The sequence below is a fragment of the Heloderma suspectum genome, chromosome 4, assembly GCF_057233095.1.
Source record: "Heloderma suspectum isolate Gila_16-S chromosome 4, 16-S_ref, whole genome shotgun sequence".
Taxonomy (NCBI): domain Eukaryota; kingdom Metazoa; phylum Chordata; class Lepidosauria; order Squamata; family Helodermatidae; genus Heloderma; species Heloderma suspectum.
This window is the reverse complement of record NC_139461.1, coordinates 85,332,947-85,350,125: the sequence shown is the minus strand read 5'-3', so window position 1 is coordinate 85,350,125 and position 17,179 is coordinate 85,332,947. Positions and strand designations below refer to the sequence as shown.

General features: G+C 40.5%; 2 protein-coding genes across 4 annotated transcripts in view; one reads left to right on the top strand and one right to left on the bottom strand.

Moving 5' to 3' along the window:
- APCDD1 (APC down-regulated 1) overlaps positions 1–3,418 on the top strand; it is a 38,726-nt gene extending 35,308 nt beyond the window's left edge. For both annotated transcript variants that reach the window (XM_084849858.1, XM_084849859.1), the window contains exon 5: positions 2,225–3,418. In XM_084849858.1, the coding sequence (XP_084705984.1) occupies positions 2,225–2,676 (452 nt within the window). In that variant the 3' untranslated portion in view covers positions 2,677–3,418. The remainder of the gene's footprint in view (positions 1–2,224) is intronic.
- Positions 3,419–14,698: 11,280 nt separating this feature from the next.
- Positions 14,699–17,179, bottom strand: part of VAPA (VAMP associated protein A) — a 32,314-nt gene continuing 29,833 nt past the window's right edge. For both annotated transcript variants that reach the window (XM_084849856.1, XM_084849855.1), the window contains one exon: positions 14,699–15,143. In XM_084849856.1, coding sequence (XP_084705982.1) covers positions 14,988–15,143 — 156 coding nt within the window. In that variant the 3' untranslated portion in view covers positions 14,699–14,987. The remainder of the gene's footprint in view (positions 15,144–17,179) is intronic.

Here is a 17,179-nt window from a genome sequence, read left to right as displayed (position 1 = left end):
AAAATGATTTAAATTACTTTTAAATTAAATCTAGTCAGTCTTCTCAGGATCAGGAGAACTTGGCTGATATAAATCATAGTTGTTTCTTTAAAGTGCTGAAGTTTATAGATTATCCGCTCCTCAAGATGTTGTGCACATGAAGCCTTAAAAGTGACCATAATATATGATGGTAATGGAACTGACATTTGCTGAGGTTTTTGGTTTCCATTTGGAACTGGTTACTTCATTAGCTTTGTGAGCAAGTATATGTTAAAAGACATAACTTTTATTTCCCGACTATAGAAAAATGTTTAAATGAAATTTGAGTGCAGTTTTATAGCATCCTTTCTCCTTTATACTCTCATGAAAACCAACTTAGTTTTATTTGCAGACTTCCCTGGGGCAGGGTGATTGTGAAACAGAAATTGTTTAATCTCTAATGATCCTATCTAGAAATCAATCTCTCTTTTTGGTGGAACGTTCTTTTTCCCCTTCCTTGAAGGCTAATTATGTGTAAACCTGAACCAATGTTAGTCAATTTGCTGAGCACACTCATAGCATAGAAGTTGAAATTCTTTTTTAAATGGGTGCTAGGACTGAGTACTTTACTGATACAAGAAGTAAGTCAAACATTACTAAACATTATCAAAGTACTTCCCCCAAATAATTAGCTATAACACAACACTTAATAAGTTTTGCACTCTAATTCTAAGGTTTCTTAACATGTCTAACATTGTTTTAAATTAGATTTGATAACATTTAGCTGTATATTTCTATGTACGCATCGCAGGCTGGATGAGGAACCCTAAACATAAACCAGTGCTGTATATGTGCTCTAGATGCCAGGGCTGTGTGTACAGAGCAATAATCACACTGATCAGTTGTTTGGAAGGGGAGAACTGGATTTAGTCCCACTTGGTCCTCCTTCTTGCTGAGCAGGTGATTGGTATGATTTCTGCTTTTCTAACAGAACTTCATAAACACAGCTCCAAACAGCTATGCATGCACAGTTACGGCCAAACAACACATTACATTAATCACACTTTTTTAAAAGCTTGCTTAATGCTTCCTCTTTTATTCTGAAGGAAAAGCAGCCATGGGGCTCTGATCTGGCACTGTGTTCCCAGTGCAGATCAGAGGCCTGTACTGGTTTCCCACCCAAAAACTCCCCTACCAAGCTATTATTTACCCCTTCACACACACACACACCTCCCAAAATGTTTTACTGGGGTCATTCAAAAAATAGTCTACTTGGCTGGGAAGCACTGCCCCTCATTCTCAAGTGGGACTGTAGCTTAGTGGTAGAGCACATGCTTTGTACACAGAAGATCCCAGGTTCAATTCCTAGTATCTCCAGGTAGGGTTGGAAAAACTCCTGCCTGAAACCCTGGAGAGCTGCTGCCTATGAATAGGTAAATGCATAGAGGATAGGTCTGTGACTAGCTATCAGCCATGAACAGTAAATGGAAACTGCAAGTTTAGAGAAAGCATGCCTCTGAAAACCAGTTGCTGGGGGCAAACAACAGGGAGAGGAGTATTGCCTTTAGGGCCTGCTTGTGATCTTCCCCCAAAGTATGTGGCTGGTCACTGTTGGAAACAGGATGGTGGACTAGATGAGCCTTGAATTTTATGAAGCAGGACTCCACTTAGTGGAACCAAACTTTGTGCAAGGAGCTGCAAGTGATTTTAAGCCACTGTTATAATTCTGTACATTTCCACTTGAGTTACTCTTCATAGCAACAGTATAAAGGCCCAGTTCAAAAGTAAATGCCATGTCCCTCAACAACATTGGCTGCGTTCACACATGACAACCCACGCTCAAGGCTGAGTATGGTTGTGTGGGTTGTTGAAACGTGGGTTGTGTTGTGTGCACCCAGCACCACTGACAAACCATGGTTTGTTAACCATGAACAATCCACAAAGAGAACCCATGGTTTGTTGTTCAGTTATGATCTGTGGGTTGTTTGTGGTTAACAAACCACGGTTTGTTAGCGTGGCTGGGTTCATACAACACAACTGCCCATGGTTCAACAACTCATACTCAGCGCTGAGTGTGGGTTGTCATGTTGTGTGAACCCAGTCAATGTGTGTGGGATCTTTTTAAAAAGATCCTGATTAAAGCCCTGATGAAAATAGAATCAAGCCCTGATTAAAATAGAATCAAGCCCTGATTAAAATAGAAGTCTGAACCATGACAAAATCATTACTTCAAAATAAATTAACATTTCTTTTGTTCTTTTTGCAGTGAATCATATGAAAGTTACACCCATGGACATAGCTACAGCTTCTCTACTGAATGTCTTCAATGGAAATGAGTGTGGAGCAGAAGGATCATGGCAAGTTGGTGTGCAGCAAGATGTTACTCACACCAATGGCTGCATTGCTTTGGGGATCCGTCTGCCTCACACAGAGTATGAGATCTTCAAAATGGAACAAGATGCCAAAGGGAGATACTTACTGTATAATGGCCAGAGACCTAGTGATGGATCCAGCCCAGACAGGCCAGAAAAGAGAGCCACCTCCTACCAAATGCCCTTAATTCAATGCACTTCTTCAGCCCCCCGAGCAGATGGAACATTAGAAGAAAATAAACTAGGATGGTACAGTAGTGGAGCACCAGCAAGGAATCTCTGTGCATTTTTTTGGGCCATGATGCTGGCTGGTTGTACTGTGCCACACTTGGGCACTCACAGCTAGAAGTATATTTTTAAATGACTTGATAATCAGGACAGTGTAGGACTTGGGATACATAGGAATGTGGGAGGGAAAAGGCATTTTTTCAGACAGAAAAAGGACATTTATTTTCTTGATGCACTTGAATGCCTGAGAACTGTTGTTCATTTCCTCTTTCCCTCTCTTTGAATCATGAACAGCACTCACTTGTTTCTGCTTTGAACTTCATCCAGTCTGTTCCATGGCCTGACATGACTGCACAACAGTAATTGCACTTTAAGACTGCAGTTTCTTTTCTTCCTTTCTTTTTTTTAAACCCTACTGGAATGTACTAAAATATCTTATACAGCCTTTCTTCTGCCAACTTTGCTGTTGCAGTCCATCCTACCCATAAAATCAGTTTCTGCTTTGAAATGAATTATCAGGAATTATGCTTTTATCGTACTGTGTCAATTCTGGTAAATTGCATTATTATGCTACACCATGTATATATGTATATACAAAAAAACCCAACCAAGGATGTATCTAAATACACGTTTATAGAATTTACATAAAATATTAAATGATATTTAGAGTCAAGAATACGGAATAGAAAAATCTCAAACCTACAAAGCTGAATCATTTTATATATAGGTTTTGAACTTAAGAATAATCAACCATTTAGAGTGATACGTGACACAAGCATTGTTATTGTTGCTCAAGGCATAATCATTTTCTGGGGTTCAGCAACTGGTTATAATCAAGAAACTAAGAAAAAGGGGAGGCCAAAAAAAGGATTATAAAATGACAAGTTTTCTCTAATGTACAGGCAGTAAAAGCCAAGGTTCCTTGTTCTATATTTTCATAAGAAGGTCAGGCGAATGGAATGCCTGCCATATGCAATATGCTTATCTTGAATCTCATTTTATTAGGCTGGGCAATTCAATGAAGAAGCAGTCAGGGCTAAATCTATACCCATAAATGTCTATTTTTACAAGAAAGGTTTTAAAAGAATTCACTATAAGTTGTGCTAAAGAACAGAATTGTACAGGAAGCCAGATGTGAGCCAAATTACAGAAATGTCATTGGCTCAGCAAAGTGGAGAAATGAAAGATTGAGATTTCTTTCTTTTCTAGGAATGAGACGGGGTGTCATATGAAGGCTTTTTTTTTTTTTTTTAGAATCACAGTAGACTCTTCACCGAATGCCACAGTGACAATGTCCATGTCCACCTTACTTGCCTTTTTTCTAAGCTAAAAAGCCCCAAATGTTGTAAGTTTTCCTCATAGGGAAGTTGCTCCAGGCCTTTGATAATTTTGGTTGCCATTTTCTACTTCCTTTCCAACTCTACAGTATCCTTTTTGACATGTGGTGCCTAGAAGTGTACACACTATTCAAAGGGTGGTTGTACTATAGATTTGTATGAAGGCATGATATTGGCAATTTTATTTTCAATTCCTTTCCCAATGATCCCTAACATGGAATCTGCCATTTTCCCAACAGCCATGTGCTAGGTTTGCCTTGAGCTATTCACTACATCCCCAAAGCCCCTGTCCTGGTCAGTCATTGCCAGCTCAGGCCCCATCAGCACACATGTGAAGTTAAGATTGTTTGCTGCAATGTTCATCAGTCCATACTCGCTTACATTAAACTCCATTCCCCAATTTAGAGATCCTTTTGTTTTTTTGATCCTCGTGGATCAGCATGCTCCACGAGGGAAGGATTAAGCCTTCCCCACCCCACCCCACCCTACCCATCTTTTTCCCAGAAATTCTTTCTCCCTCTCACGCGTGCACTCTGTTTCTCTCTCTCTCTCTCTCTTTTAAAAAGACTTCACTGGAGTCAATGGAGTTTGGCCCATAATGAATAGGTAATCTATTGCTAAAGATGAATTTCAGAATTGAGGGTGTTCAGAAATGTCAACCTCATTATAAGCCAAGCCCAAATATCCTCCGGAGTTTGGCCTGGTTCATAATGGACTCACTATCAGGCATACCTTCCTGCCAGTACATGCCCCCCCCTGCCCCCCCGCCTTCAAAGCCAACTTAGCCCTCACAACAACTTGTTCTACCCTTCCCTTTAGGGATATCTAGTGACAGAAGCAGCCCTGTAGAAAAGCCTTTCCCAATCTATTGTCTATTGTTTGGGAAGGGGTGGGCACTGCCAGGTATAGCTGGGGGCAAATTCCCTTGGCCTTGGCCTTGGCCTTCTATCAATCTTTGAAACCCACTTGGAAAGACCAAACCTTTCCTAAGAGTTCTCTGGGAACGTTCAGGAAACCTAAGCTACTCGCAGGGCCAGCTGGGGGACCTTTCTCATAACTAAACAGGAATCATACAAATTTGTCTATTTTAAAGAAAAGTTTGCTTTTACAGCTCAACTTAACATTGGAGACCCACGGCACAATTAACATTTGTAGTAGCAAGGTAACATTTATGATCTTGAAATGTTCAAATTGAATGGGTTGTATCCAACAGCGCCCTTCCCTTAAAGTTCTGAATAATGCACATGGGGAGAATCCAACTCAAGTTCCACTTGCAGATTTTAGGTTTACAAAGTGGTCTGCTAGCACTCGCACAACAGAAAAAGGCAGCAGAACTCTCCTAACACTGCAATTTCTTCTGCTAATAGCATGTTGGTTTTAGGCCTGCCAAGGCTAGAAATCAGCATACCTTAAATGTGAACTGACCTTTTAAACTGTATTAAGCTGATGTTTCATGAAATTTTATATATGGCACACTACCTAAGACCCAAAGAACAGAAAACAAAAGATACAACCCATGAATGAGGGCACAAAATTTGAGGGGGAAACTCCAGCCCATTCTAAATAGCACGTTTGTACTTGTCATGTGAAAGCCCCATTTATTGGAAACTTCTACCACGTGTTTGCTTCTCCCCGCCCTAGTGTTAATTCTTGGCAGAAAGTCTACTCGTTCTGAAGTAATCAAAGCTACAATGTAGGCTGAGAATCTTCCACATATATTTTACTCTGAGCGGTGGATTGTGTGACTAGCATAGTACCATAGAGTGTATTATCATTCCCAAACTAGCATCCTGCTGTAAAGGCTTAGATTTTACAGTGGTTGAATATTTGCATATAAAACCAGGAGATAGATAATAAATTATGTGTGTGTGTGTGTGTGTGTGTGTGTGTGTATGTATATATATATATATATATATATATATATATATATATATAATTTTTGTAACATTATAAAGTATTCCCAAGTTCATTTTCCAGTTTAAATTGCCTGGGAAGTTTGAGCATGTGTTAAAAATGTTGATTAAAGAGTAAATGAAATTAAAACTCCTCAGGGTCTTACCAGTAGTGAATATGTTTTTGTCTAGTAGATAGCTGCATCCCAGCAATTACATTTTACATTTTAACTGTAAGCTTTGTTGCTGGGTTTTGTTTTTATAGAAAAATAGATTATTAATTCTATAATGAAGAACATAACATCAGACCAGCTAGAGTTGAATGTAAATCTTGTGGTAGAATCGACAGTTTCAATTCACCATTATGCTTACATCCCATAAAATAGTAGGGCATACCCACATAATGGTGTGATATTGCAGCGACTAACTGCCATTCAGAAGGACATACAGGCGGTTCTATTTTTCTGGGATATTCTTTTTCAGGAGGTACTATCCATCACACCTCCAAACTGTTCTTTAATTTTCCTTGACACAAAAAAATATTGCCAAGGAAGCTTGTATCCCCAACTAAATGCAGTTTTCCTTCAACTTGGGTCCTCATTAGTAATCACAATATCACTTCTGAAAATAATATTATAGGGAGGTGGTGGGCTCTCCCACACTGGAGGCCTTCAAGACGAGGCTGGACAGCTGTCTGTCCGGGATGCTCTGACCTGGATTCCTGCATTGAGCAGGGGGTTGGACTCGATGGTCTTGTAGGCCCCTTCCAACCCTACAATTCTATGACTATAGTCAGGGGCCACAATCCAGCGAGATGCAGGCACACACACAGGAAGTTTCCCTGTGTTTACACCTCTCAGCAGCTAATGAGCAAACTGTTTTTTAAACTCGCTGCAGTTTAGTAAATTGCTACATCTATCGCTTGTCACCTAACTTATGCATTCATATGGTTATGTCAACTCTTCCCAAGTTCTCAGGGTGGGTATATGACATTAGAAGCACATTTTAGAAATATAAACTATGCAAGGATGACATGTGTTTGGCTAAAACAGTAGGATCACGAGAGGCAAGCACATGTCTCTGTAAGAATCCAAAAACATGGAAAAATGATAAATCCATGCTGGAGATTGAGTGTGTCCAAAAAATAGGGATGGGGGAGAATTTCTCCCCGAAACTTCGGGGGGCCGAGCGCCAACGCATTCGGTCCTCCGAAGGTTGTTCGGGGAGAAATTCTCCGCCCCCCTGCCCCCCCCCCCGGGATGGGACTTACCTTTCACGAATGTCTCTCCCGGCGGCGGGTCCCGGCGGCGGTTCGGCAGGTCTTCGTCGGGGGCAGGGGCGGCAGCCAGTCTTTCGACCGGCTGCCACCGCCGCCATTACAAGCAAAGTAAAAAAAAAAAACAACGCCCGTGATAGGCTACGTAACGATTAACGTAGCCTATCACGGCTAGATCTGCAAAGTCAGTCGTGATAGGCTACGTTAATCGTTACATAGCCTATCACAGGGGCATGTGTTTTTTTTGAAGTTCGCGGCCGGGGAGACGGGGCGCTTCTCCCCGGCCTGAATTTCGGCCGGGCGAGGCGGAAAGCCTCCCCCCCCGGCCTGAATTTCGGCCGGGCGAGGAGGGAAGCCTCCCCCCCCGGCCTGAACTTCAGGGGGGCAGCGAAGCGCCTCCCCCCCACCGCGAAGCAAGCTGCGAGACCAGGTAAGTGACTTTCGTGCACCCATACCAAAAAATGATTAATAATAAAATATTGCCATCTAGTGGTAACGTCTTGTCTCTAACCCTGAAGAATTACAGACTTCAGAATATGAACCCTTTGCCTAGCACCAGTGGATATATATTAGTAGTTTTTTTGCTAAGTAATTATATTGGTCTTTGACAAAACAAAAAAGACAAGTGCAGTGTAATGAGATAGGGAATTACTATTTCCATAAATATTGTTATGACCTAGCTAGCTATCAGAGGCATTGTTATAAAACTGCCACAAAAAAACCTACATTGTTGAGGAGGAGAAAAAAACTTTTCAAGGAAGTCAAGCTCCAGTCTAAATGTGTCCAGTTCTTGGCATGTTCTTTTAAAAAATGCAATGAAAGCACATTTATCATTTTCCTTAGTGTAGAATTTCTCTCATCTAAGCCTAAATTCTCTCAAATTTTAGAGGTACAATCCTACACAAAGGGTTCAAGTAGAATTAGAGTAGAAAATATAAATGCACTTAAAGATTCTGTATCTGTTCACTTTCCAGTGGGAAAAAACTTAGCCATTCTGGTAGAGTGTAAAAAGGAATCACAGTAATTTTTCCAATATGCAACCAACTTCTCCCAACTCTTTTAAGCTTGGATGCAGGTACTCAAACTTGGTCAATTGGGAACATTTCCAATTCTCAAAAAGAACAGCTAATCAACAGTGCTTCCTAGTATCTAACTTTCAATGAAGAGAACCCAATGCAGTTCTTGGCAGTACAGATAACTAACACAGACATATTGGTGTCTTCTCATCTGCACTGAAAGCCAAAGCTTTCAGTGATCTCAACCAAAATGGACAATGCAAAAATTAAAGCTACTCTTTAATTAAGATGTAATACAGCTCTTTATCTGCAGAAGCCTGTCCCAAAACCCAGCTTCAGAACTGCTGTCTATACACCCATTAATACTTTTCAGAAGTCACTTTGCAAACACTTGGAAAGCTGTACGCTTATGTCTCCAAAGACAGTATGTTCACGACACGCTCCCCTGGCTCTCAGTCAAATGGTTCATTACAACAGGCAATGAAAGGAATGCTTAAATGGAAGCATTTTTGCCATTGCAAAGTAGGAAGTTGCTATTCTGTAACTTGGTTACAGTGAAAGAATGCCAAGTCAAGAAACAGTTGACAATTTTGTTAGTTTCATTGCTGCAGCGTGTGTGTGTGTGTGTGTGGGGTGGGGTGGGGTGGGGTGCTGATTCACATGAATCAAACCAACTATGACCAAGAGACCCAAAAATGTATAGGCCTGTACTTAGTTTCTCACCTCTTCTGTACATCACCGTGACAGGGTACAACCCTAAAAAGGGGCTTAAAAATAGTTGAAAAAATAATAGGAACCAAAGTATAGATCTAGTACAGAATCTGTTTTCCTGCTCAGAAATTGTGTTGGCAAGTTTAAGAACAACGTGAAAATAAAATGACAGTTTCAGCTAAAGGTTTGGAAATCTTTAGAAGGCAAATAGCTGAAAACCCACACAAATAAATTGTGCACTGTTAAATGAACAAGTAAGCATTTCCCAGTTTGCATTATTCTTACAAGATTTCAATTTGCAAGCCCCATTAACAGTGAGAGGCAAGAGGCAGCAAAGCAGGACATTACGGTAGCAGGAAGTGCAGAAGACAAAACCTCAACTTCGTTCTCACTCCACACTGAAACCAAGACCAAAATACATGTCAATACATCTGCACCCATCCATCCTGTTACCCTCATCTCTCCCTATCCTTTCTTCCTCCCCACACCCTTCCAACATTATCCCTACTGTCAAAATTTAGACTCTAAGGTCTGCAGGGCAGCAACATGTATGTTTTGCTTGTTTTCTGAAGTGCCATGTATACTGATGGTGTTCTAGAAATAACACAATAGAAAACAAATGCTAACTATGGCAAAGAGACACATGCTCCCACATTTCTTGCAAGGTTGAATAGGCAGAGGGGGCCCCTTCGTGTTCTTTACTGACTAGATCTGTAGAGTAGATCTGCCGCCACCACTCACATATTGTCTGAACATGGCAGCATTCAGACTTGCAGTATCTTTAAGAGACAGACCTGAGTCAGCTGCCTTCTGCTACCCAAGTAACTTTAGGCACACGCCACCAATGGGTAAAACCAATCCTATGAGTTAAACCAAGTTATTTAGTCAGATCACCTTTTAATTCCAGACTTTTATTAAATGATTCAGGATAAGCTAATAGAAAAAAAGAAAAGAAAACCAAGCAGGTAATTTCTAGCTAATCTTACACAGATACAATTTCTAAGTTAGGTTCAGTAATTTACAAGCATCTTATCTTCAACTGAGTTGCAAACATCACGGGGTTCTGTAGAAAGTAATCAAAGGGATGACAAAAGCATTTGGGAAATCTTTTTTTATCTCTAGATTCAGAAAAAGGCTGGCGGGGTGGGCGGGTACAGGGGAATCAGCCAATCAGGGGAAGCCAGCTCTCCTGGGAATACCTGAGGTTCATCACTTAACGCAGAGGGGAATTGGATATTAACATTTGCTAGCTAACATCCCAGCTATGCAGTACAGAATCATGAATGGTGAACCATCTCAACTTGGGTTCCTGTCAGATAGGATTAAGGGGAACATCCTGTGTATTGCGGGGGGGGGGGGGCGACATGCTTGGGCCATGTCTTACTCATTTCTTTATAATGAAGTAGAGAATCTGTAGTCAAAGATCTGGTATCTTAAACGGACTGAAAGGTGGGAGCGGGCTCTTCCATTACACCAACGAAGGGCAAAAGGGCAGAAAAGTGGAGACACAAGTTTGTAAAAAGAGAGACTGGGAGAGCATTGAGAAGGTAGGTGGTTGCGCCTGCTGCAGAGAGCAAGTGCTCTCCCAAAGTACTTACACTCCTGGTTCTAGCAGAACTGCTGCCCGTTCACCCCCTTACTCACTCTTCTAATGTGAATTGTCAGGATGACCTATGTAGCATCAGAGGTTCATCACAGACCTTGATATTTGTCCAAGTTAGCCAGCCTCTGGGGCCAGATAGCCATATTCTGACATTTTGGAGATGGCACTACATGCATACAACTGAAAAGTGGTGGGTAAAGCTGAATTTTAGATGCTGTGAGCGCACCCACAGAAAAGGTACATCACACCAACCATTCCAGAGAAACTCCACCCTTCAAGTGTTAATACACTGTAGTGGTTGGATTTAGGTGAGCCCCTATCCAAAAGTTTCAAGCAGAACAGCAGTTTTCAACTCAGGCAGGATATCTTCATTAAGTCTCATTAATAAGTACATGGGTTCAGTGTAACATTGTTTCCACAGAATCAAATCCAGCATGACTAGATCGTTCACATTACCCAAGACTCTTACTATAAGATGATGAATACATATGCAATACCTCATACATTGTAACTACACCAAGTACAAGTAAATTACTTCTATTGCTTAGGAACAAGTGAGTATCCACAGCACAGCAAGCAAAATGTTCGTACAACAGCCTGATCTGACACTTAAGACACAAACATATCACCCACTATATGTTCATTTTAAATTTTACTAACTCCCTGGCTAAGATCTCTGAAGTTCAGACCTTGTGTAAACATAACCTTAAGAGGGAACTAACTTATGAGATAGTTTACTAGTACAAAATAGTTCTATGTGATCATATTGAGTGGGGAATCATTAGGCCCCTTCTAGAAATAGTTCTGTTGATTTGGAGAAGGTATCTTGGCTGTCTTGAACTTTTCCTGTGATGACCATAAACTAAAATATAGTGACCATCGGGGGGGGGGGGGAGGGTCAAATGGAGGGGTCACAATTCCCTTTAAAGGCTATCTTGTGTAAGAAATAGCCGTGCTACTGAAAAACAACCATTATGTGCTTGGTAGTTAACTTCTGTTCATATAGATACCAATCATTAATCATACCCACTTGCAGTATTAGACTGCCCTCTAGTGTACCAGTCCAGAGTTTTGCAACTGTGTGCATCAAGGGTATGTGCATTGGGATATCCTTAGATAACCACCAGACAAATGGCTTCACTCTATAAATTCATAAGATGAATTTGTGACTGAAGAACTTGAGAATAAAGAGCACACAAACAGGCCCTCTCAATTCACCCAACAGGAAATGTTGCAAGGGCAAGTATGTGTGAATCCCCACCTGCACCCCAGAATTATGTGCAGCACTATTCTCCCAGCATGGCTAAGAGCAAAGAATATGTTCACTGAGAGAAGATCCTCAAGCAATAACAGTGATTTACAGGAAGTAGATTTATCCATGCATATATACACAAAACATCTCAAGCTAGAAGGAATTTCCTGCATTTACTGAACATACTAACACTGCCTTCTCCAACCTGGTGCCCTCTAGATGTTTTGGACTATAACTCCTATCATCTCCAGACAGCATGGGCAATGGCAAGGAATGCTGGGAGTTGTAGTCCAGAACATCTAAAGGGGAAGGCCGACCTAACAGATTTAAAAGCTGACAGCCCAGTTTTATATACCTGATTGTTCAGACTATTTATCAGTTGTTAGAAGCAGAAACCCTGAAGCTTTATCATGAACTACCCAATTGTACACAATACAACTGCTGTCAATGAAAAGTTAGAAAAAGCTTCAATGGTACTATGACACCTTTACAAAGTTTCAATATTATTTATTTTTATCACTCCATTCATAACATCCATTTATTAGGTGTTATTAGGCTGAAACCATTTACCAGTCCAGAGCTTTTGCACTTGTGCACAGCAAGAGTTTGTATACGGATATATCCACCTGGAACTTGCTTTAAAACTCATTTTATCAGACCTTCTCGTTTAAACTGATTAAATAGGGTTTGGGCAATGCTACTTTACACTGAGAAACAGAAGGAAAAATATATATTTTTATTCTAAACTCTGTTCATTACTCAGCTCCTTTTAGGAATCCTAGATAATTTGAAATTCAAATGTTCTCTATCATAATTTGTTTGTATAAATACTGTAGCCTCTAAGACAAGTTACAAACTCTAAATGTAAGGCTTTTGCATTTGTAAGGAGCAAGTAATTCATAATATACATAAAACCTAATGTTGGGGACAGATGGCTCTCTCACAAATTTTGAAGCATTAATTCGTATTAGTACTTTCCTCACATTTATGTACACAAGCAAGCAGGCAAAGTTCTAACCATTTCAGGAACAGACAATTTAATCCATATTACATAATTTCACTGAATACAGTTGATATCATCCAAAATCACTCCTGAGAGCATTACATTTTATATACAGTTACGAAAGGATTATTAGAAACCAGAAGCGCATCCGTATAAGCAGGAGCACTTCAATGTACGTATACTTGTTATGATGCCCAAATGCACCTTGACTAATTCAGTAATATTTATCTTTGAAATTTATGCCCTACTAAATGGCCCAAACAGGCCCTCATAACCTAATTCTCTACTTATGATCACCAGACTGTTGGCTTTGGAGCGTTCTTATTTTTGTGGCATGCAATCACGCCCACATCCGGATACTTCCCGATACCAAGCTTCTAAGATCAGTCCACCTTTGATAAATGCTAAGTCCAGTCTGTTCTCTAGCCCTAAAATATATAACCATTACTACAAGCTTTTGTATACAGTTTTAACAGTAAACATTATCTCTGAAGCTTCCCTCTTGCACATACAAATATCAAAATGTATCTAGAAGTTACAGCCTGTACATTAGTCTTTTTTTTCCTGTAATCTTCCAATGATCAACTTCCTTTAAGGAATAAATGTTTTCTTCTGACGTACCATTTATACACCACAGTATGAAGTCTTATTGATTTTAGAACTGATGAAATGAGAACCAGACTTGAGCATATTTCTTCCAGTCACCACAGTCAGAGAAGACTTGAATGCAGATACCGGAACACACAAAAAGGAAATGTCTGTATTTGCATGCTTTTAAGTGAAACATCAAGCAGTGGTTTGTTCATCGTCTTCTTTGCAAATGGCAAGTTTTATAAAAGTTTACCATAGACAGCAGTGACAGTACATGATGTAAAGTACGTCTTCCATTAAAAAAAACACTAGAAATCAAAGGCAACCAAGATGATGTATATTTTTTTCTAGAACATTTCTCAGCTACATAAGATCTAACACGCTTAGCTGCATCCTATCCAAGAATATACAAAATTTTGCTTACAGGCATAAGCCTTCCAGAATGTCAGTTTTAAAATAATTCCCTATGATAGATAACAGTTTAGAATAGCTGTATTGTGCTTCCAAAATTATCTACTTAATGACATAAAGACCAGAAATGAAACAAGCCACAAGATTAAGTGCAGAAAAGCAGTTCAGACCCAGTAAGATACATTTTCTAGAACACAGAAGGTATGCATAGCTGATGGGCAACTGTGCCAAGACATTTGCTGGACAAAGTTTTTTCCTCTCGCAAAGCTAAATGATCAAAGTCTGCTCAGCCTTTATCAACTTAGGAGATATCTGAAAATGTGACATAAAATGTAATTCTAGGGAACATTTGGACTAATAAATCTTAACGAAAAACTATTAATTGTTAAAGGAAATTCTGAGGACCCCAGAAAGATAAGGGAACACCTGTGATGCAACAGAAATTCCTGCAATGACAATCCATATTTTAAAAGACACATTTAAAGTATCTCCTCTTTTAACTAGTCCCATGTCCCAAAACAAACTGACCTTTCATTTTGCTAAAAAGCCAGAAATCTTTGCTGCTGCTGTTAAATAGTGTGGAAATGGCTGTTTCTTCTGAAGCTTCACTGGCACCAGTCCAAGCTACAGCTAGTGCATTGATCAACGTTCGTCTGTGACAAGATGGTTATGTATAAAACATGTTGGAAAACCTTTCTAAAATAACAATTCACAGAAACAAGCTACCCAGTCTGTTAACAGTTTTATTATTTTGTATGTTAAATACCATGGGACAGGGCTGTAAGGATGAAAAACGTTTTCAACAACTGCCTCACAAGGGTAAGAAATTCTGCCATGATATTAGCAAAGTAAGGTGAAGGAGAAAATTTGCACACTAAGAGGAACCATTTCCCCACAGAATGCCTCATCGTATTCCTGAACGAGTGGGATTAGCATTCTAATAATCATTTTCTAAGAGGCAAGAGCAACAGATAAAAATTTTAAAGGATTATTAAAATAACATTTACAAGACTTTGAACAATTTTTTTTAACTCTTATTAAAACCACAGAAAGAAAGAACAATTCTTTATTTATGACTTTTCATAAAGGACTGAATGTGCAACTGACACCTGCTATTGATGAATTAATATACAATTTTGTCCAGCAGCCGAACAGTTTGTCTTTTTTATTGTGTTGTCTAACCGTGCAAGATCATTAGAGGCAAAGCCTGTATGATGCTGTACACAAAAATGGTCACTTGGGCCATACTACCAATGAAGTGGTAGGTAAATACATTTTTTCTGGCCATGAAAAAAAAGGAAGCTGCAATCTGCATGCTTCTCTCTCTTTCTCCCTCTCTACAAGATGAATTTCCCTAAAAAGAATCCAATGAAAATGGCTGCAATTACAACAAGAAGTGAGGGAAGAGGATTGGAGCCATTATCTCGGAGGGCCAAGCCTGATGGTCCAGGTTTATCCGAGTGTGCCACCTTTCTCAGCCTCAAACCTTCATCCTGAAAACACATGGAAGAAATTCATCAATAGAAAACTCATCAGAAGAGATCATATCAGATCTGAAATCATACAATTGTATTTGAATGTGTACTATTTGCCTTTAAAGAATGCCGAAGTTAACATAAAATAAATGTAGGTTGTATGCATACTAGTAACAATGCCACAAGGTATTAATCTTAAGAATAAAATAGGAAAACAAGATCTTTCCTCTACATACTAAAATACTTTCTTTTATGGCTCATTTACAAAAACACGAAACAAGAGGCCCAGCTATTTAAAATGTGGCCATGATGATTTTCCTGGTACACCACTATACAATTTAGCTTCAGGATTACGAATTGGACAGCGGAACATAGGACTTTCTACATTTTTTACAATAAGATTTGCATGGCTTTGTAGTGTTCAAAAGGGGAACTTAAAAGACAAGCAAAAGCCCACGTTGGCTTGGATCCAGAGAAGCACCAGTGGAAGGGGAATGGCAGAAGGTGACTTTCCCACCTCCTCCTCCTCCACCCAAAAGGCTTCTCCTGATGGATGAGGGATCCTCCTGAATGGGGCAGCTGTGATTCAGGGAGCTGAGGGGAAGTGGGATCGGCAAAGAACAGAGAGAAGCTCCTACCCCCTCAGTTCTTGTCCAGCTACCTTAGCTCTGGAATGTGTGCAGTTGCCATGGACATCACAATATAGGAGAAGACCTTGGTGAGAGACACAGGATGGCATCGCCCAGATTCAAGTCTATGGTAACTTACAAGCCCCAATTCTAAGAATATGATTTATTGTTCCACCTTCAGGTTTTATCTACCCTGACTAATCCGATCCTGGTTCAATATACTGGTTTGTAAGCAGTACCTAAACCACAGTCTCCAAATTCAGTGTCATGGGAAAGTGTGTTTAGCAAGCCACAATATCTTTCACCAGTCAATAGGAATGAAGAAGGAGAAGGAGAGAGGTGTGTGAGTACAAGGCTCATTCTCAGTCTGATAAATTATGGCAGCCTTCCCCAACTTGGTGTCCTTCAGATGTTTTGGACTACAAATTCCATAGATCCTGGCTATTGGCCATGCTGACTGGGGCTGGTAGGAGTTGTAGTCAGGATCATTTGGAGGGCATCAAGTTCGGGAAGGCTGAAATATGATTTATCAGACCAAGCTCATTACATCTAAAAAGGGCCATTTTCTTTCAGAGCTGACTGCAACTAAGTGCCTATTCCAGGAAATCCATAGAGTTTATGTTATCGCTGTATGAAATGTCAGCAGAAAATAACATTTCATTGTTATTCAGTAATTACCCCATTGAACAGGATTGCAGTGGTGCAGCTTGGTTTCAGTGGCCCTGGGCAAGGTGCTCTCCCAGCGGGGAGGGGGAAACCCTGCATGTCACTGTCCACTCCCTGCTTTGTCCAATCAATCTGCCCCCATGGTCCAGCTTTCTCCACCTCCCCCACTGCTCTGGTTGCTCATCACTTTCCTCCCCTCTCCAACTTCAAAGGCAGTGTTGGGAAGGGGATGAGCATTCTCTTCTTTAAAAAAAAGGTTGCATTCTGAGCCAAAAAACAGGCGTTCATGGCTGGTGGAGCTGGCTGGGCAAACGCTTCACTGTGCCTTATGGCTGCCACTTACCAGCATCTGGAATGGCAAGAAGTCCTTTTTCCTTAAAAAACAACAACTGTTCAGTGGTGGCAAACATGCTGATCATCGAAGCGCCTATGCACTAGCTGCAGCCACATGCTCCTGCCATCATCTTCATGGCCCAGAGGCACTCTGGGAAACAAAGCTGGTGGCAGGCACTGCTGCCCGACAGGCATTTTGCTAAGCAGCATACCTGCTGCTGATTTTTTTTTCTCTTTTTAAAGAGGGATGTTTCTGCCTCTTTCTGGTGGTCATCTGGGTGCCCTCTGAGCATTGTACCCAGAAATCTGGGGCTAATGCTGCCAATACCCAATTTATGAACTTGGGGTAGCATGAATGGAGGGAAAATCCCACACAACAGACTGTCCCGTTCCCTCCACCACCCCTGCATCACCCGAAAAGCTTCT